The 22,694-nt window shown below is 40.1% G+C and overlaps 1 protein-coding gene across 3 annotated transcripts in view; it reads left to right on the top strand.

Moving 5' to 3' along the window:
- The window catches only part of LOC106091204 (major facilitator superfamily domain-containing protein 6-like), an 81,114-nt gene extending 59,400 nt beyond the window's left edge, over positions 1-21,714 (top strand). For 2 of the 3 annotated variants that reach the window (XM_059370489.1, XM_013257661.2), the window contains exons 2-6: positions 11,191-11,912; positions 15,075-15,220; positions 15,296-15,454; positions 20,210-21,148; positions 21,212-21,714. In XM_059370489.1, coding sequence (XP_059226472.1) covers positions 11,852-11,912; positions 15,075-15,220; positions 15,296-15,454; positions 20,210-21,148; positions 21,212-21,547 — 1,641 coding nt within the window. In that variant the 5' untranslated portion in view covers positions 11,191-11,851 and the 3' untranslated portion in view covers positions 21,548-21,714. Of the gene's footprint in view, positions 1-10,906; positions 10,994-11,190; positions 11,913-15,074; positions 15,221-15,295; positions 15,455-20,209; positions 21,149-21,211 lie in introns of all 3 variants that reach the window. The other variant, XM_013257662.2, reaches the window with a different exon arrangement.
- The last annotated feature ends 980 nt before the right edge of the window (positions 21,715-22,694 follow it).

Genomic DNA, 22,694 nt, shown 5'->3' with positions numbered 1-22,694 from the left:
CAATCCATACTTGGCGCAGTCGTTGGAAATCAACATAAAGCAACTGGTGTAAAATTTCAGCCAAATCGGATAAGATTTGCCACCTCTAAAGGTTCAAGAAGTCAAGATCCAGAATCAGTTTATATGACAGCTATATCAAAACATAGACCAATATAGCCTGTTAACAACCAACCAACCTACACTAAGCATTCCAATCCCAAGGCAGCCGGTTGTATGTACCGGATTGACCCGATGAAGTCCTTCATCGGCAAGGACTGCCGCCTCAGTGTACAACACACTGCTACAACAACAACTAAGCATTCGCGCAAAATTTAAAGCGCCTAGCTATTATGACGCTCTGTTACGCCTATTCCTTCGAAAGTTATCGTGTTTTCGATGGACGGACGGACAATGCTAAATCGACTTAGAATGTTAAGATGATCATTTTTTATTAGCTATAGGAAAGTTGTTAAAAAAAACACATAAAATTCAGAAAAATGCATGAAATCTTTTTTGAGCCGATAGGACGGTCCATATAATTTAATGTTTGAAGATTATTTCATGCAAATGTTGACCGTGACTGCCCACCAAACGGTCCATACGCTTAGTTCAATTTTGGCATACTCTTTCTAATATTTCGGATGGTATCTCACGATGCTTCAGTATCTTAAATGCTTCAATGTGGTCTTCCAATGCCTCAATTGAAGCGGGCTTGTCTGTATAGACATGACCTTTAACATAGACTCACAAAAAATAACCTTAAGGCGTTAAATAGCACGATCTAGGCGGCCAATTGGTGGGTCACGAACGTGAAATAAAATGTTCACCGAACTTGCCTCTCAATAAGCCCATTGTTACGCGTGCTGTGTGGCATGTGGCACAGCCTTGCTGAAACCGTATGCCATATAAGTCAAGCTCTTGCATTTTGGACAAAAAAAAGTTGAATATCATAACACGGTAGCGCTCACCATTCACAGTTACGTTACGATTCGCATCATTTTTGAAGAAGTACGGTCCAATGATGCCACCAGCCCATAAACCTCACCAAACTGTGACTTTTTCTGGATGCATTGGCAGCTTTTACAATGCTTCTGGCTGATCTTCACTTCAAAATCGACAAATCTTCTTATTTACGTACCCATTGAGCCAAAAATGAGCTTCGTCGTTGAACACAACTTTTCGATAAAAAAAAGTGGATCTTCGACTAACTTTCCAACAGCCCATTTACCAAAAATTCTGCGTTGCTGTAGGTCCTTCGGCTTCAGTTCTTGCACCAGCTGTATTTTGAAAGGCTTCACACCTAAATACTTCCACGTTGTTGAGCAACAGAGGCCCAATTGCTGCAAACGGCAACGAATCCATAATTGATGGTCATTATTAACACTGGCCGATATAGCTGCGATTTTTTCTTCATTTCGGACGAAATAACATTTTGGACATTTACCAAAAATTCTGCGTTGCTGTAGGTCGTTTGGCTTCAGTTCTTGCACCAGCTGTATTTTGAAAGGCTTCACACCTAAATCCTTCCGCAAAATTTTCCACGTTGTTGAGCAACAGAGGCCCAATTGCTGCGAACGGCGACGAATCCATAATTGATGGTCATCCCTAACACTGGCCGATACAGATGCGATATTTTCTTCATTTCGCACTCTACCTAAGCGTGTTAATGGTTTAATGTCCAACAATGTAAAGTTGGTGCGTAATTTAGTCACAATAGTCCGAATAGCGGCTTCAGTGGGTCGATTAAACTGACCATAAAATAGAAGAAGCGGACGATGAACTTTCTTAACAGAGCACGCATTTTGATATTAAAATTCAATAATTTGCAAGCGTTGTTCGTTTTTAAGACGATTCGTGGTTAATCGTCTTAAAAGTTCATGTGTTTTTAAACCAGTGTTGCCAAAAAGATAATAGCTAAAAAATCACCCTTTACATATATGGTAATTTAGGACTGGCAGATTGTAAGGCCCCATATTAATTAGAAAATTACTCAACAATGAAAGTACTTTTTCTCAGAATTGGCAAATTATTTAAAATTCTTTGTTTGTATATAAATTTGTTATCTGTCTAGAAAGTTAAAAAAATTAAAAAAAAACTGCAGTGATTCTCTTAAGGCTATTCAGATTTTATACAATCTCATATCACTTATTGTCAATATTGTCACCTAATCAAAGATATTTTTAATAAAAAGATAAGGTTTATTAAACTTTCGTATCGGCTTGTTATTAGTTTGTCAAACTTTTTTCGTCATTGTGTATAGAGCAAATAAGAATGTTTAAAGAATATTAACAAAGAAATAATCTTAACCAACTGAAAACCTTATATTTATTCATTATAAATGCAATGTTTCTCTCTTAGCCAAAGATGCAAATTGAAAGTGTCAACATATATGATACATTTGGAGTTACTAGCAAAACCTGTGGCTTTTCCCAAAAATGATCATTTTTTAGCTCTAACAATAACATGTACTTGCTTGAAATAAAAGGGTAATCCCCAATTCATGAGAAAATCGTTCATGGTATTCTCTCTTTCTGCGGAACTTGCATACATATCCGGTTTTGTTTAATAGGTCAGACGGACAGCAAAGTCACAAGCGTCAGACAATACCTGGGGAGAATTTAAATAATTGTATGTGTGAACGTTGCAAAGTGAAGCCAATAAATAATAACAAGTAAGAGTGTGCTATGTTCGGCCGGGCCGAATCTTATATACCCTCCACCTATTATGCTATTGGAGCTATATAAAGTTATAGTCCGATTCGGACTATAAACGAATGCAGATCATTTAAGAATTCATTGTGTATTATTTCAGTTCATTCGGATAAGAATTGCGCCTTATAGGGGCTCAAGAAGCATAATCGGAAGATAGGTTTATATGGGGGCTGTATCAAGCTATTGATCGATTCAGACCATATTAGACATGTATGTTGAAAGTCATGAGAGAAGCCGTTGTGCAAAATTTCTGCCAAATCGGATGAGAATTGCGCCCTCTAGAGCCATGAGAGAAGCCGTTGTACAAAATTTCTGCCAAATCGGATGAGAATTGTGCCCTCTAGTGGCTCAAGAAGTCAAGATCCCAGATCGATTTATATGGCAGCTATATCAGGTTATATACCGATTAGCGCCATACTTAGCACAGTTATTGGAAGTCATAACTAAACACCTTATGCAAAATTTCAGCCAAATCGGATGAGAATTGCGCCCTCTAGAGGCTCAAGAAGTCAAGATCCAAGATCGGTTTATATGACAGCTATACCAGATTATGAACCGATTTGAATCATACTTGGTACAGTTGTTGAAAGTGATACCAAAACACCATGTGCACAATTTCAGTTCAATCGGACGAGAATTGCGCCCTCTAGAGGCTCAAGAAGTCAAGACCCAGGATCGGTTTATATGGCAGCTATATCAAAAGATGGAGCGATTCGAATAATACTTAGTACAGTTGTTGAAAGTGATACCAAAACACTACGTGCAAAATTTCAGTTAAATCAGACGAGAATTGCGCCCTCTAGAGGCTCAAGAAGTCAAGACCCAGGATAGGTTTATATGACAGCTATACCAGATTATGAACCCATTTGAATCATACTTAGTGCAGTTGTTGAAAGTGATATCAAAACACTACGTGCAAATTTTCAGTCAAATCGGACGAGAATTGCGTCCTCTAGAGGCTCAAGAAGTCAAGACCCAGGATCGGTTTATATGGCAGCTATATCAAAAGATGGAGCGATTCGAATAATACTTAGTACAGTTGTTGGTAGTGATACCAAAACACTACGTGCAAAATTTCAGTTAAATCAGACGAGAATTGCGCCCTCTAGAGGCTCAAGAAGTCAAGACCCAGGATCGGTTTATATGGCAGCTATATCAAAAGATGGAGCGAATTGAACCATACTTGGCGTGGTTATTGGAAGTGATATTAAAACACCATGTGCAAAATTTCATTCAAATCGGATGAGAATTGCGCCCTCTAGAGGCTCAAGAAGTCAAGACCCAAAATCGGTTTATGTGGCAGCTATATCAAAACATGGACCGATTTAAACCATACTTAGCGAAGTTGTTGGAAGTGATACCAAAACACCATGTGCACAATTTCAGTCAAATCGGACGAGAATTGCGCCCTCTAGAGGCTCAAGAAGTCAAGACCCAAGATCGGTTTATATGGCAGCTATATCAAAACATTTCCCGATTTGGCCCATTTACAATACCAACCGGCCTACACTAATAAAAAGTATTTGGGCAAAATTTTAAGCGATTAGCTTTACTCCTTCGAGAGTTAACGTGCTTTCGACGGACATACGGACGGCAGGACAATGGACGGATAGACAGACGGACGGACATGGCTAGATCGACTTAAAATGACATGACGATCCAGAATATATATACACTTTATGGGGTCTGAGAAGCATATTTCGAGGTATTACAAACAGAATAACGAAATAAGTATATCCCCATCCAATGATGGAGGGTATAAAAATTAGTTCATACTCAAAATTGTACTTCACACTCTACACACATGTTATTGCAAATTTTGCAGATGAACATTCAACTAAGGAACAGGGCAAACTTCTCACATATCAATGAGTGCAGTTCGAGTCAAGTTTAAGCTCAATAATAAGGGGCCTTCTTTTTATAGCCGAGTCCGAACGGCGTGCCTCAGTGCGACACCTCTTTGGAGAGAAGTTTTAGATGGCATAGTACCTCACAAATATTGCCAGCATTAGGAAGGGAAACCCCCGGTGAAAAAAAATTTTTTTTCTGATGGTCTCGCCAGGATTCGAACCTAAGCGTTCAGCGTCTTAGGCGGACATGCTAACCTCTGCGCTACAGTGGCCTCCAACACAAACTTGTTATGGGCATGTGAAATATCTTAATGCATTTGGCGTTTCAACGGAAACCACTCCAGATATCACGAATAAACCATCCAAATGCTTTAATAACAACACACTCTTAGATTAACAAACAAAACGACAAAGAGAATATCCCCATCATTGGATGGGGATATTCTCCGCGTCATTTCGGATGGATGGTATAAAAATGCGTATAAATATAAGAGAAACTAAGTTACCATTAAAATTAATTCTTTTTAAAAGGCTCAATTGCCCAATGCACTGCTTATTAATTTTAGTGAATGTGTTTAAGAAAAATATTACAGAAACGTTTATATATGCATATATGCAAACTTATATACAAACGTATTTGTAATATTTCTCTAAATTGAAGATAACATATGAGATAACGTTACCAGAACGCCATATAGTTGTTCATATGTTTGTAGGTCAGCAAACTTTAAAATATGTTCTTGCTTAGAACTGACAGATAGACAAAAATACTAACACGAAAGATACCAGAGATTAAAAATTAATTGGACTACATCTACATGGTGATAAGACTATATTACTCAAACTATTATCGTTTGAATTAAAAACACATTAAGTTTGACTCTGCCGAACTTTGCACATCCACCAACATGGGTTCTGCTAGAAATGCAAACTAACTAAATCAGTTTATAAATGAATTATGTTAAAGAAGACAAATAGAGTAATGATTTGGGTTTCTAGCCAGATCGATACCGATATGGCATATTTACAATCCCCTACGATCTACAATAATGTGAAGTTTCTGTTCTGTTTTTCAAGACGATCTCTTGATATATACATTACGGGGTCGCAGATTGATAATACAAAGTGCTACAACGGGAAAGGCGAGATCCGTATTCTCATGACGTGGTATTAAAATCATCAGTTTCCTTTACTTTAATTAGTTATGACAGAACATTTGTCTCATTATCCTAAATTGAAATGATTTTCAACCGTCTCTATTTTCTGCTCTCCTTCTCAAATCAATAACTAAATTAATGAAAAACAAGTAAAAAGGCGTTTTGGATACCCACCACCTCGGGTATTTCGTCAAAAATCACCTTTCGTCAAAATTCGGTGAAAAATGCATACCTTATGCCCCATAGCAGCTATATCGATATATATTCCGATTTGGACCAAGTACTTATAAGTACAAGTCATTGTTCAATTGTGAACCGTATACGACACGGATGACGAAAAGCGTAACATAAGTCACTGTGTCAAATTTCAGTAAAATCGGATTATAAATGCCAATTTTATGGGGTCAAGACTTTTAATCGAGATATCGGTCCATATGGCAGCTATATCCAAATCTGGGCCAATTTTGGCCAAGTTTCAGAAATATGTCGAGGGGCTTAACACAACTCACTGTCCCAAATTTCAGCAAAATCGGACAATAAATGTGGCTTTTATGGGCCTAAGACCCTAAATCGAGAGATCGGTCTATATGGCAGCTATATCCAAATCTGGACCGTTCTGGGTCAAATTGAAGAAGAATGTCGAGGGGCTTAGCTTAACTCACTGTCCCAAATTTTGGCGACATCGGAAAATAAATGCCCCTTTTATGGGCCCAAAACCTTAAATCGAGAGATCGGTCTATATGGCAGCTATATGCAAATCTTGATCGATCTATACCAAATTGCAGAAATATGTCGAGGGGCTTAACATAACTCACTGTCCGAAATTTCGGCGACATCGGACAATAAATGCGCCTTTTATGGGCCCAAAATCTTAAATTGAGAAATCGTTCTATATGGCAGCTATATCTAAATCTGGATTGTTCTGGGCCAAATTGAAGAAGGATGTCGAAGGGCCTAACACAACTCACTGTCCCAAATTTTGGCAAAATCGAACTATAAATGTGCCTTTTATAGGCGCAAGACCTTAAATTGAGAGATCGATCTATATGGCAGCTATATCCAAATCTGGACCGATCTGATCCAAATTGAAGAAGGATGTCGAAAGGCCTAACAAAACTCACTGTCCCAAATTTCAGCAAAATTTGGCTTTTATGGGCCTAAGACCCTAAATCGGTGGATCGGTGTATATGGTGGCTATATCAATATATAGTCCGATAAAGCCCATGTTCGGACTTAACCTGCTAATGGACAAAAAAAAGGATCTGTGCAAATTTCAGCTCAATATCTCTATTTTTGAAGACTGTAGCGTGATTTCAACAAACAGATGGACAGACGGACGGACATGACTAGATCGTCTTAGATTTTTACGCTGATCAAGAATATATATACTTTATAGGGTCGGAAATGGATATTGCGATGTGTTGCAAACGGAATGACAAAATGAATATACCCCCATCCTTCAATGGTGGGTATAACAAGCAAAAGAGTGCTAAGTTCGGCCGGCCGAATCTTTGAAACCCACCACCATGCATTCTGCTAAAAATTTATACAAACAAAATTTAGAAGGCTAATTTTATTCTATATACCAAACTTCTGTCAAATCTGCAAAAACTAAAGCTTCTAGGAACCGAACATGGATAATCGAGAGACCAGTTTATATGGGAGCTATATCAAATTATAGGCGAATTGGACCGTACTTTGCCAAGTTGGAAGTCGTCACAGAACACCGCATGCAAAATTTCAGCCAAATTGGACAAAAATTGCTGCTAGTAAGGGCTCAAGAATCGAACATGCTGACAGACTAAAAATTGCGGCTAGTAAGGGCTCAAGAACATGCTGACAGACTAAAGGTTGCCAGCAACGACTTTGCCAGAAGCTGTGAGGACATCGAAGAAGAAGAGACTATAGAACACCTTCTGTGTGTGCGTCCCGCACTAGCAGTCAGAAGGAGTTCCACTTTAGGTTCTCATTTCTTTGAGAACCTGTCTGATTTAGGGGATGTGAACATTCGCAAGTTATTAAGCTTTTTAAATCGATCTGGATGGTTCAAAGGTAGGAACTAGAAGGCATCTACCTTCTTCTGTTCCTATGGTATCACGATGAATGAAAACGTCTAAGTGATTTTGATGGCAGACTGCCACTTCAACCTAGCCTGACTTAACCTTAGGGCTCAAGAAGTAAAACCGGGAGATCCGTTTATATGGGAGCTACTTCAGGTAATGGACCGATTTGGACCGTACATGACACAGTTATTGGAAGTCATAAGGGAACACTATTTGCAAAATTTCAGCCAAATCGGACGAAATTTGTGTCTTCCAGGGGCTCAAGAAGTCAAATCGGGAGATCGGTTTATATGGGAGCTACTTCAGGTTATAGACCGATTTGAATTGTACATGACACAGTTATTTGAAGTCATAAGAGAACACTATTTGCCAAATTTCAGCCAAATCGGACGAAATTTGTGTCTTCCAGTTGCTCAAGAAGTCAAATCAGGAGATCGATTTATACCGTAGCTATATCTAAATTGTAACCGATATGGCCCATTTGCAGTCCTCCAACGACCTACATCAATATTAAATATCAGTGCAAAATTTCAAGCGGCTAGCTTTACGCTTTCGACTGCTAACGTGATTTGGTCAGACGGTCGGACGGACGGATATGGCTAGATCGAATCAGAATGTCTAGACGATCCAGAATATATATTTTTGTGGGGTCCCAGATCAATATTTCGAGGTGTTACAAACGGAATGACTAGATTAGTATACCCCCATCCTATAGTGATGGGTATAATAAACAATTTGTGAACTTAGTAAATGAAATAATGCAGTAAGCTGATATTAGCGGCCACATTGTTGAAAAATTTTGTCCATCACTAAAATTTTAGGGTGATACTTTTCCGGGTCTCTTTCTGTTGATATACTTGTACGTAATTACGCTAAAGTTTTCAAAAAAAATATGATTCGGACTCACGGAGACACCAGAATCTTGGAATAATGAGGTTGATCGAAGGTTTTTCATAATGGAATTTATAGTCAAGAAAGCCTTGAGGAGCTTAAAACCGTTTAAGTCACCCGGACCTGATGAAATATTTCCGGCGTTAATACAAAAGGAAGCCGACTATCTGGCGCCTCATCTGGCCACTATTTTCACAGCGTGCCTAGGACTTGCATATACTCCAAAAGCCTGGCAGGAGACAAGGGTATTTATACCCAAGCCCGGAAAGGCATGTTATGCGACACCGAAGGCCTACAGGCCTATAAGCCTTACGTCCTTTCTACTCAAAACCATGGAACGCATTGTGGACACCATGATAAAGAGCAGGTCGGTGGAGACTGCCCTTCAGGAGGTTGTACATGAAACAGAAGAATCCCTCGATGCCAAAACATACACATTTTCGTTGACATCAAGGAGGCGTTTAAAAATGTGCGGACCGACTCATATCCTTAGACCAGTACCGGGTCCTCAGAGCCTGTATAAACCATATTCTAATGAACAGGTGCATAAATTGTGGCTCCTATGACATTAATATAAGGGAGAAAGTGGCACAAGGCACGCCACAGGGGGCATTTTATATATTACGGTTGCTGACTGAGGAGGGATTTGATGCTATGCAGACAATGTTATAATACTTCTTAGGAGTAAGGATCCGAACCTGCTATGCAGAAGGACCGAAAAGGGTCTTGCATATGGCATATGACTGGGCTAGACCCAGGGTCTCAATATTAAACCAGAGAAAAGAGAAATATAGATGATGAAATAGGGAGACGATGGTGCGCCAATTTGACGCACCACGTTTCCTCAATAAGACGATTTTAATATCTGACAAGATCAAATAGTTAGGAGTGATCCTGAATAGGAAACTAAATTGGAAGTTTCACATTCAGGAGCTTACTGAGAAGGCTCACAGATGTTGAGCACTATGTAGACAGGCCGTAGGTTCGAAGTGGGACCTGAATCCGATGGTAGTCCACAGGCTCTACGGAAGCATGATGAGACCAATATACTGTCGCCTCAGTAGTTTGGTGGACTGCAACATAAGGACCATACAACAATTTCAGAGAACATGTTGTCTTGGCATAGGCGGAGCCATGAGGACCAAGCCCACTAGGGCACTGGAAACTATTCTAGATATCCAACCCACATACAGAGTAAATGTTAGGCAACCACTGCGGCTATGAAACTTAAGTTGATGGGAGAATGGATTGAGGATGGTAACAGCTCATACCATCGCGGTATAATCGAGGCGATGATAGGAAACCTGGAAGGAAGGGAAGAGGTTCCCGATTGGATACCTGAGACTATAGTTAAGGCCGACAGCGAGGCACTGCTACTAGCGGCACAGTCTTAGACTGACAGAACCCTAGTATTGCCGTCTGGAAGATCATGTTACATTGATGGATCAAAGCTAGGGAACAGAGTGGGCCTGGGGGTCTACATTGAGAACCCAGGGATTGCGATCTGTTTTCTACTGCCTGACCATAATATCGTTTTGCAGGCAGAGCACTGGGCGATCACGAAATGCATATTGTGGTGTGGTACTAACGCGAGGACATCGAGTGTGAACATCTTTATGGACAGTAAAATGGCCATAAGGGCAATAACAACCAGGAGGGTAAGGTCACGAACAGTCTAGCAGTGTAAGAAGGAGATTAACGCCTTCTCTGAGGATGGCACGATCCGCATCGTTTGGGTGCCAGGCCATAAAGGAGTAAGGGGGAATGAAAAGGCAGACGATTTGCAGCGAAGGCCAAAGAACTGCCGTTAATAAACTTGGTTTACCTGAAGCCTTTCGGGTCGACGCGGTCCGAGTTAAGGGCGTGGGCGACGAACGCGTAACACTTTGAAACAGTCCGTCGTCCAACCTATGGGGTGATCAGGATCGTGAGAGGACGAAGCTATTACTGATAAGAAGTAACAAGGAGGTCAGTATAGCTTTTGGTGCCATAACGGTACACATAGGTCTACGAGCTCACTTATGCAAAATCGGTGCGGCAAGTGATAGCATGTGGAGAAGATGAGGAGACGTGGGAGCATTTCCTATGTCATTGCACGCCTTTCGCGACTAACAGACAACGGTACCTAGATGGGACACAATACCAGACATGAACCAACTTAGGGGAATGGTTTGGAAAACAATTAAGGATTTTTTAAGCAGCATGGAACTTAAAATTTTCTTTTTCGACGTAACTTTTTTTTGTTTGTTTTTTAGAGCGCACAACAAATGTGGGGGGCAGCTCAAAGATCGAGGAGCTGGAAAATCTATTCTGAACTCAAATGGTCTGCGACAACCAACTAAGTAAGTGACCCGCGACATAACAAATTTTCGCTTAAAGTTACTCGTGGAGCACCGAGCCAAATTGCTCTAGCCATAGAAAATTAAGTTGGTTATAGTGTTATTAACATTTCATGTTATTTGCAATTTTTATTTTACTAGCCTCCATTAGCTAAATCATGAAAATAAAACACCACCACGTTTCGCTCTTATCATTTCAGTCAGTAAAATAAATATTTTCACACCTACATAAGGAGGGGAGAATTCAACGATCTCTTTCAGAACTTCTTCCATCATCGATGAATCGATCTCATCCGGATCATGCTGAAACACAATGATCATTTCATATGATTTCCATTGCCCCGTCTAAATGCCATAAAATCGACAGAGCATTCAAAAACAAAACCAAACAACAAAACCGAAAACGAAAACTAACGCCCATAAACTGAACTCTTATCTACTTTATTCCCCTAAAGATTACAATACTCAAATATCCCACATGCTGGATGTGTGCCCTCGCTCAGGTAAAGAGCGTTAGCGAGGTGTTAGGAAAGAAAATACTCTGTGTTGCAGGCAGACCAACAACCAACGACACCGATACGTCTACGACGATAATGATAACAATGACTGAGGAAAACCAAATCGAAAGAGTCCACAGCTAAAATGTTTTAGTACTCAACCAGAGATTGACGTTTGGAAAGCACACGGACAATTTTCTTAAAACAATGAAATGAAAACGAATCAAGAAAATGAGAGTTGTAAACCATTGAAGGAAGAAACCTTAGAAGTGATCATTTAAAATATTAAAAAATCAAACTGTGATATTAAAAAATCATAATTAAGTAGCTTTCAACGCATATTTGGAACATTTCGGCTGTGATAATGGCTGTCATCAATAAGCGTTTATTGCCCATTAAGGCTCATTACTTCTTTTTTATGGCTGGTAAGTAAACAGATAAAAATATTTCAATCACAAAACTAATTAATCGGAATTGCTACATGGTATTGACATTCGATTTGTCAATACTAATACAATAAATAAGGCAATAAAAGGACGGACAATTTTCGATAGGTACTAACTCAGTGGTCGGAAAATTCGTGGACCCATATTGAAGTTTTTTGAAGGAGAGAGTCTAACTACTGGGAACATTGAGAATGCCAAATTATCAGTTGGATATGTGACTTAAATCTTAAATTAACCTAATATCAGGCGGTACCCTTACATACAGGGTACACGGGAACGAGGACTTATACGAGTATTGAACATTTTTGCAAGGAAAGTTTCTACTTAATGACAACCGACCAAATTAGCTGGAAAATGTGACTAAACCTTGAATATGCTTAAAATCGAGGGAAATTCCTTTATCGAGGGTATATCGGAACGCACGAAAATGTTACCGATTGCACTTGACAACCCTTAGGGTTTCCTATGCCAAAATATATATAGCAGCCTTCGTATTAAGAAGGCAAGCCAAGTTATGCGACACCATAAGTCTACGGACCTATAAGCCTTTCGTCCTTTCAACTCAAAACCATGCAACGTATTGTGGACACCATGATAAAGAGGACATCCAGCGAACTGCTCAAATACAAACAGCATGCCTATGTCAAGGGAAGGTCGGTGGAGACTGCCCTGCACGAGATTGTGCATCCGACCCATAGACATACGGTTTAAGTGTGAGGCAGCCATTACGGCTATGAGACTTAAGGCGATGGGAGAATGGATTGATGATGGGAACAGCTCATACCATTGCGGTATAATCGAGGCGACCATAGGAAACCTGGAAAAGGTTTTCGATCGGACGGATACCTGAGGCGACACTTGAGTTCGAGTGCGAGGCACTGCTGGCAGCGGCACAGTCTTGCATTGTTACACAGACGGATCAAAGCTAGAGTACAGAGTGGGCCTGGGGGTCTACATTGAGAACCTAGGGACTGAGATTTGTTTTAGACTGTCCAGTTCTGCAGGCGGAGATTCAGGCGATCACGAAAGGTGTGTAAGTTAGGTTGAGTGGGTTGCCCACCAAAGGAGAGTTCATTCAGAACCCAGTTTGGCCCATCGTGGTACATTAGAAAGAAAGGGAAGAGAAAGACGTTTTGAGACCTCGGACCAGAGATTATAAAGGGTGATTTTTTTGAGGTTAGGATTTTCATGCATTAGTATTTGACAGATCACGTGGGATTTCAGACATGGTGTCAAAGAGAAAGATGCTCAGTATGCTTTGACATTTCATCATGAATAGACTTACTAACGAGCAACGCTTGCAAATCATTGAATTTTATTACCAAAATCAGTGTTCGGTTCGAAATGTGTTCATTCACCGTAACGTTGCGTCCAACAGCATCTTTGAAAAAATACGGTCCAATGATTCCACCAGCGTACAAACCACACCAAACAGTGCATTTTTCGGGATGCATGGGCAGTTCTTGAACGGCTTCTGGTTGCTCTTCACTCCAAATGCGGCAATTTTGCTTATTTACGTAGCCATTCAACCAGAAATGAGCCTCATCGCTGAACAAAATTTGTCAAAATTTGAACACATTTCGAACCGAACACTGATTTTGGTAATAAAATTCAATGATTTGCAAGCGTTGCTCGTTAGTAAGTCTATTCATGATGAAATGTCAAAGCATACTGAGCATCTTTCTCTTTGACACTATGTCTGAAATCCCACGTGATCTGTCAAATACTAATGCATGAAAATCCTAACCTCAAAAAAATCACCCTTTACAAAGAATAAAAGAAGACTGGAGGAAAGAAGAATCCGAGCTGGGAATGAAGAAAAGCAAGCACAAATGTAGCTGCGCCGGAGCTTATGGCACCTTCCGTCGGAACCATCCTGTTCCTTCAACAAATCTCAGGAGACCTACCAGAGATACGTTCGTAAGGTCAACCAGATCGTAGAAGAAACGGCTCCCCAGATAGGAAATCCTACTTCCCTACATAAATAAATAAATAAACACAGCAAGTGCTCAATAGTCTGATCCTCATCGAGGCAACTCCTACGGAAGTCATTGAGCGGTATTCCCATGCGCGCCTCCATGCGGCCTATGGCACAGTGCCCGGTTATGACCCCTGTTAAGGGACCCATCGACCTCTTATCGAACGCCAGTAACACACTCTTCCTCCTCCGGTCGATGACAGGCCAGAGCGCGTTTGCAGTCCGGCAATCATCTACCGAGTTTCATCTTACCACTGACACCGCCCCGGCCATCCCCTCTACTGTGTTCAGTAGCTCAACAAATGGCACCTAGGCAAGAGCGGTGGTTAGTCCGCCCGGCGCAGACGATCCCCTCTTGGAACACTCATCCGCCCACTCATTTCCTGGAATCCCATCATGTCCAGGAACCCATGTCAGCGCCGCATCGTGAACCTGGAGCCTATCCAGAGACTCCAAACAATCCGCCACGCATCTCAACCTCACCATCCTCGACCGCAAGGCCATGAGCGCCGCCATGCTGTCCACATAAATCCTGAGTTTTGAGGGCGGTAAATCCCCTACCAAAAATTCTCTTGCGGATACTGTAATGGCACAGACCTCTGCCTGAAAGACCGTACACTTGTCCGGCAGCCTCAGAGACTTACTGATATTAAATCAACCCAATCCAGTCCGTGATTCCATCTTAGAGCAATCTGTATAGATCTAGATCTCATCCTCCTTAAGTACAGCATACGCTCTCCATTCACCCCTCCCAGGAAAACAAATCGCGACTGTCCTCACCGCAGTCGGTACTGGTGCCAGATAGTTGGAGATCCTCTTCAGTTTACCCGACTACCTGGCACCAGTTTTGACTGGGGTGAGATCATTCGCGATTAATTTTCCTGGGAGGGATGAATGGGGGAAAACCACCGCTGAAATTTTTTCTTATATTCTCGCCAGGATTCCAACCCAAGCGTTCAGCGCAACGGTGGCCTCCATGCTATGCTATGGTGGTGGGTATAAAAACCGGAAGCTCGATTTTGACTTTTGACTCATCATTTCTAGAGCAAATCTTCTCACAATTCGACTCAGATTTCGATAAAAATTTGGAAATACTTTTAGTAAATATATTTAATAATTTGAAAATTTCACCGCTTTTCCCCCATTTTTTTATTATCTCTCAGCAATGGGTCCCATATTACCCCAACTAGCAGTTATTGGCAAAGGGTTTGGCATATCGGCCGAAGTCATGGGCTACATAATGTGCATATTGCCTGTGATGTATGTCATAGCCAAGCCCATGTTTGGCTTTGTGGCAGATTATTTTTCGGTAAGGCAAAGCCTAAAACAATCGAAATAAAAGAAAAATAATTATTTAAATAAACATTTTTCTTTTCAATTTTAGCACTTCCGTAAATCCATATTCATCGCTTTAATTGTGGGCATGACATTATCCTATGCCGCTTTTTATTTTATACCGCCCTCTCCTGGCTCTTTCATCACCTCCGACGAGGTGTGGAATGTAAGTCTGACAACGCAGAATATATCCACATGCAATCCAGAGGTAAATATTAAATATATTCATACAATTTTTAATTTCCATTTCATAAAATTAATAACACTTGTATGGTGGATTGTTTATTGATCGAGAGGGTAATCTTATCGGAATCATTAAAGAGAGAAAACGTAAAATACTAAAACAAGTTTTATATTAGATAATATTTGATGAGGGTATCCATGGCAACAAATGGGTTGAGTTATTGGAGCAGAGAAAAATTTATTAGACAGTTGTTAGGATTTTTTTTTAAAGAAATTTTCTCTAAAGACAAAATTTCTATGAAATTTTCTCTAAAGACAAAATTTCTATGAAATTTTCTCCAAAGACAAAACTTCTATGAAATTTTCTCTAAAGACAAAATTTCTATAAAATTTTTTCTAAGATCGTTACTCTAAAGACCAAATTTGTATGAAATTTTCTCCTAAGGATAAAATTTCTATAAAATTGTTAAGCACAAAATTGTTGTCGATTTTATCTTAAGACAAAATTTCAATGAAATTTTTTCTATAGAAATATATATATGTCCGTCCCCCTATCTGTGGTAATCCTGCTACAGTCTTTAACAAGAAAAACCGTGCTATGTTCGGCCTGGCCGAATCTTGAGTACCCACCACCATTGATTCCGCTAAAAATTTACCCTTATTAACTGAGTTTATGCTTGACTTATTTTGGTCTCAAGAAGTCATATCGGAATATCGGTACTTAAGGGGGACCTTTATCACCATATTGATCGTGTCGGATAAAACTTGACACTGATGTTGTTGGTCAGAAGATAGCTTTTGGACCACATTGTAGGTAAATCAGGTGCAGATTTAGACTTATATGGACTCAAGAAGTCAAACCCGGGGATCGGTTTATATGGGGGCTATATCTGTTTATAGACTGATTCGGATCATACTTGGCCTGGATGTAGGAAGTTATAACACAAGTCTTTGTTCCAAATTTCAGCCAAATCGGAACAAAATTTGGGCTTCTAAGGGCTTAAGAAGTCAAATCCGGGGTTCGGTTTGTATGGCGGCTATATCTGTTTATAGACCGATTCTGATCATACTAGGAATGGATGTAGGAAGTTGGAACTCAAGTCTTTGTTCCAAATTTAAGCTAAATCGGATGGAAATAGAGACTTCTAAGGGCTGAAGAAGTCAAATCCGGGGATCGGTTTATATGGGGGCTATATCTGTTTATAGACCGATTTGCATCATACTAGGCATTGATATAGGAAGTTGGAACTCAAGTTTGTGTTCCAAATTTAAGCCAAATTGGATGGAAATTGAGACTTCTAAGGGCGAAAGAAGTCAAATCTGGGCATCGATTTATATGGGGGCTATATCTGTTTATAGACCGATTTGTATCATACTTCGCATGAATATTGGAAGTCGTGACTCAAGTCTTTGTTCAGCCAAATCAGATGAAAATTAAGGCTTCTAAGGGCTCCAGAAGTCAAAACGGGGGATCGGTTTATATGGGGGCTATATCTGTTTATAGACCGATTCGGATCATATTTGGCGTGGGTGTTGAAAGTTGGAACTCAAGTGTTTGTTCCAAATTTAAGCCAAATCGGAATAATATGTGGGCTTCTAGGGGCTCAAGAAGTCAAATTCGGTGTTCGGTTTGTATGGGGGCTATATCTGTTTATAGGCCGATTCGGATGACAATTGGCGTGGTTGTTGGAAGTCATAACATGAGTCTTTGTTCCGAATTTCAGCCAAATCGGAATAAAATTGAGGCTTCTTAGAGCTCAAGAAGTCAAATCCGGGGATGGGTTTATATGGGGGCTATATCCAAATCTAAACCGATTCGGATCATAATTGACACGAATGTTGGCAGTCGTAACCCAGGTCTTTGTTCCAAATTTCAGCCAAATCGGAATAAAATGTAGGCTTATAAGGGCTCAAGAAGTCAAAGACGGGGATCGGTTTATATGGGGGCTATTTCTGTTTATAGACAGGTTCTTATAATACTTGGCATGGATATTGGAAGTCGTAAATCAAGTTTTTGTTCCAAATTTCAGCCAAATCGGATGAAAATTAAGGCTTCTTAGGGCTCCAGAAGTCAAATCGGGGGATCGGTTTATATGAGGGCTATATCCAAATCTGAACCGATATAGCCCATTTGCAATCCCAAATAACCTACATCAATAAGAAGTATCTGTGCAAAATTTCAAGCGGCTAGCTTTACCCGTTCGACAGCCAAGGTGATTTTGGCAGACGGACGGACGAAAATGGCTAGATCGACTCAGAATGTCGAGACGAATCAGAATATATATATTGTACTTAATGGGGTCGCAGATCAATATTTCGAGGTATTACAAAAGGAATGACTAGATTAGTAAACCCCCATGCTGTGATGGTGGGTATAAAAATTAAAATTTTGAGCTAAAACTTGGTACAGATAATTTTTTTCACCATAGACAGGTTGAGTTTGAAAATGTGTTTTATCGGACAATGTTTTCATAAAGCCCCAATATAGACAGATCTCTCGATTTATGGTCTAAGAGCCATAGCGTTATAGGTAATAAACCTGTTTTTTCTGAAATTTGGCACAGTGAGTTACCTTGGGACCGTCGACATCCTTAAAGAATATTGTTCGGATCGGACAATATCTTAAAATAGCCTCGATCTCCCGAATTTAGGTTTAAGGCCCATAAAAGCCGCGTTTTTAGCCAGATTTCGCAAAAATTTGGCAGAGTTGATGGTTGAGATCGGTCCATATTTGAATAAAGCTGCCATTATACCGATCATCCGATTTGAGGTCTATGGCCCATAGAAGCCGCATTTACTGTCCGATTTCGCTGAAATTTGGCACTGCGAGATTTTCCCGGTACGGGATAACTTTGAGCATCACACAGACTGGAACCTTTAGCTCCGATCTGTTTAGTGTTCTTCGTTATCTGGAGGAACTTAACTGGGAGCTGACGGGTGCTTCCACAGTTTGCGGATTGAGGAATGCTCCACACGGAGTAGGAGTATTCGCGGACAATTAGCGGTATCGAGTGAAGAGTCTCAGTGAGAGCCCGGGTGGCACCGGCTCTTTCATTAATACTGAGTGCCTACGATGCTCGGTATGGCAAGCCGAGATATTGGCGCCTTTAAATACCTAATCATGTTTCCGCGATCGGTCGTATAGACCGGAACGAGCTTGCTTGCCTAAAAGAGCTTGACGAGGATCGCCACCTCTACATGCAAATGTGGCTACAAAAACAACGACTGTGAGATTTTGGACCCCTCTTAATTTATGCGGAGTATGGTTCAGGTCGGACAATATTTGTAACGTCATATATACCGATCTTTCGATTTAAGGTCTTTGACCCATAAATTGACTCAAATTGTATTAAACCCCTACACATCCTTCCGGAATATTGTGCTAATCGGAACATATTTAGATATAGCTGCCATATATACCCATCTTCCATGAATTTTGAAACAGGTAGTTGCGTAAGGTCCCCGACATTCGCGCTGGGTTTGTCCTAGATCGGACCATATTTAGATATAGCTGCAACGGGTTAATAAAGGGTAATTTATACATGATTTTATCGAAATGTGGTTAATATGTCGAATTCAATGCGTTTTCTAATTTTATTTCTTTGTTTGGGCAAATATCATTTTTATACCCTCCACCATAGGATGTGGTTATACTAATTTCGTCATTCTGTTTGTAACACCTCAAAATATGCTGCCATATAAACTGATCTTGGGTCTCGATTTCTTGACCCTCTGGAGGGCGCAATTCTCGTCCGATTTGACTAAAAATTTTCACATGGTGTTTTGGTATCACTTTCAACAACTGTGATAAGTATTGTCAAAATTGGTGTAAAACCTGATATTGCTACAATATAAACCGATCATGGGTCTTGACTTCTTCAGCTTTTAGAAGGCGCAATTCTTATCCGATTTGGCTGAAATTTTGCACGAGGTATTCTATAGTGACTTTCAACAACTGTGCTAAGTATGGTTTAAATCGGTTCTTAATCTGGTATAGCTGCCATATAAACCAATCTTGGGTCTTGACTTCTTGAGCCGCTAGAGGGCGCAACTCTCATCCAATTTGGCTGAAATTTTGCATGAGGTGTTTTGTTATGTTTTCCAAGAACTGTGCTTAGTATGGCGCAAATCGGTACATAACCTGATATAGCTACCATATAAACCGATCATGGGTCTGGACTTCTTGAGCCTCTAGAGGGTGCAACTCTCATCTGATTTGGCTGAAATTTTGCATGAGGTGTTTTGGTATCACTTCCAACAACTATGCTTAGTATGTTTCAAATCGGTTCATAACCTGGTATAGCTACCATATAAACCGATTTGGGGTCTTGATTTCTTGAGCCTCTAGAGAAACTCTATAGAAACTTTGTACAACGACTTCTCCCATGAGCTTCAACATACCTGTTCAATATGGTCTGAATCGATCTATAGCTTCATATAGCTCCCATATAAACCGATCTCCCGATTTTGCTTTTTGAGACCCTTCAAGAACAATTCTTATCTGAATGGACTGAAATATTACACAATGACTGCTACAATGTTCAGCATTCAATTCATTAATGGCCCGAATTGGACTATTCTTTGTTTGCCTAAAAAGAGATTCCCCGCAAAGAACTCGACAAACGCTATCCATGGTGATACCCTTCACCATGGATAGCATTTGTAGAGTTCCAGATATAAAAATCGGCCCGGCCGAACTTAGCATGCTCTTACTTGTTCCTTTTTACTTTCATTTTTTACACTTTTAATTTAATCCCTCTGTTCTCTTTCCTTTTGTTAGCTTCTAAATGAAAACAATTTGTGCTACAATACCCACAAAGCTGAATGTTCGGATAACTCCACACCAATGACATTTGAAGCCTATTTTGTTGATGTTTTCAATCCCGCCCTAGCTCCTCTTAATTTGAGCAGTAACTTTGTAAAAAATTCCCGAGATTTACACATATGCTTGGAGCTAAATCATAAAATGCCCCAAAATGTCGCAACATCTCTCTTCAATGGCACTTGCAACTTTCGAGCAGATCTACAGACCAGTTGCCTGTATAGCTCTGCTACTTTTTGGCTATTCGTGCTTTTCCTGTTTGCCGGAACAATTGGTTTCAATGTAACCAACTCCATATCTGATGCCATTTGCTTTGATATGCTTGGCGATATGGCAGAAAATAAATATGGCAACCAACGTGTTTGGGGTACCATTGGATTCGGTTTAACCTCCCTAATTGCGGGTATAGTGGTGGACCTTTGGACAGTGGAGACTATCAAGAGTTTTACCCCAGCCTTGGTGATAATGTTGATCTTCAGTGTATTCGATTTGTTTAGTGTATCCAAGTTGAAGCTGCCAAAATTATCCTCATCGGAATCGATAACCCGAGATGTCTGGGAATGCATAAGTCAACCATCGGTGGCCACTTTTCTGGTATTTGCCACCATAGCTGGCATCATTGATTCCTTTATTATATTCTATATGTTCTGGCATGTGGAGGATGTGGCCAAGGAGACTGGTTTCACGGATCAAATCAAGCTGATTGAAGGATGTGTGGTGGCCGCAGAGTGTTTGGCCGGGGAAGTGCCCTTCTTCTTTTACAGTGGAAAAATTATCAAAAAGTTGGGATATGTGCACTGTATGAGTATGTGCTTCTTTTTCTATGCCATACGCCTGGCTCTGATATCGTGGATACCAAACCCTTGGTATTTGGTTGGAGTAGAGCTATTCTTTCAGGTAGGTGTAGAATGCAAAAATTTTCTTCAATAACTTCATTGTAATTTTTTTTTTCATTTTTAGGGTTGCACTTATGCCCTTTGTTATACCGTCATAGTGGCCTATGCCTCGGAAGTGGCCCCTCCTGGCACCTCTGCAACCATACAAGGCCTAATTGCCGGCATGGATGATGGTTTGGGTTTCAGCATAGGCTCACTTATCGGAGGCCTAGCCATGAACCGTTTCGGTGGCAGAAACAGCTTTAAGTACTTCTCCATTTTGGCCATTTGTACCTGTGTAGCTCACATTGTATTGCGGCCAGCTTCGAGGAAACGACAATATTTGCCCAAAACTGGTTATAAACCCCCCACGGAGCAAGAAATGGTCCCCATGAAAGAGGAACCGCTTAGTGCATATTGAAATTTCTTGTGTGTCTCTGGAAGACAAACTCCGTGGTGAAAAGTAAAAGCAAAAATGTGTTACTAATGACAATTTCTATATTTGTAAGATTTTATAGTTGTTTAGAGTAGAATCAGAAATTATTTTAAGAAATATTTTCTTAACTCTTTTGTACTCTTTTATATGTATGTATGTGTGCTTTAATGTAGGTCGACCAAATAAAATGTTACGGCCGTATTCACAAAACTTAATGAAACCCTAAAAAAAGGTTTTTTGACAGTTCTTTAAGGGAAATCTGTCAAATATTCCCAATTCAAAGCTACATTAAGTTTTGTGAATACCGATGTAAATGTTTGTTTTTAGTTTATAAACAATTTAAATGGGATAAGCAAATTATTTTTTTTTTTTGTGAAACATTTTTTATTTTCAAAATCCATATTTAGGGTGTGTGCCAATTGATAACATTTCACTATGGTGCAATTCCATTGCAACCGTTTGTACGCAAGATACATTCATTTACAGGTAGTGGCAGTTGCCCAACAACAAAATATTGAGTGCACTATTTGTTAAAGTCAGTGATTAGTGCAACTCTCATTTCGTATATGTTACTATTCGGGTCATTTTTCGTTGTGTGTGAGTTATGGTTCTTAACTATAATACACACACGCACACAAACAACCAAAACTCAATGACAGATAGTGCACTCAGCTGATTACGGTACACTACTTGGTAATTATGTCATGGTTGTACGCAAGATATATTCATTTACAGGTAGTGACAGTTGCCCATCAACAAAATATTGAGAACACTATCTGTCAAAATCAGTGATTAATGCAACTCTGATGTTGAGTATGTTACTAGTTCGCGCCATTTTTCGTTGTTTGTATGTGTTATGGTTCTTAGCTAGAATGCACACACACACAACCAAAACTCGATGACAGATAGTGCACTTCGCAAGAAAAAATTGTACTCAGCTGCTTTCGGTACACTACCTGGTAATTGTGTCATGGTTGTACGTACCTGATTGACCAGACGGCAAGATTCACTAATAGAAGGTTAGAGCATTTGCGAAAACATAAAGTGTACCATGAATATCATTAAGGATGTCAAATCTGCCAAAATGTCATTAAGTAGGGGAAAACATAAATAAAGCATGAATGTAAAAAGA

Source organism: Stomoxys calcitrans, chromosome 5 (genome assembly GCF_963082655.1).
Source record: "Stomoxys calcitrans chromosome 5, idStoCalc2.1, whole genome shotgun sequence".
In the NCBI taxonomy this organism is placed as follows: domain Eukaryota; kingdom Metazoa; phylum Arthropoda; class Insecta; order Diptera; family Muscidae; genus Stomoxys; species Stomoxys calcitrans.
Note: the sequence above shows the minus strand (reverse complement) of the source record. Positions and strands in the feature narration are given on the sequence as shown.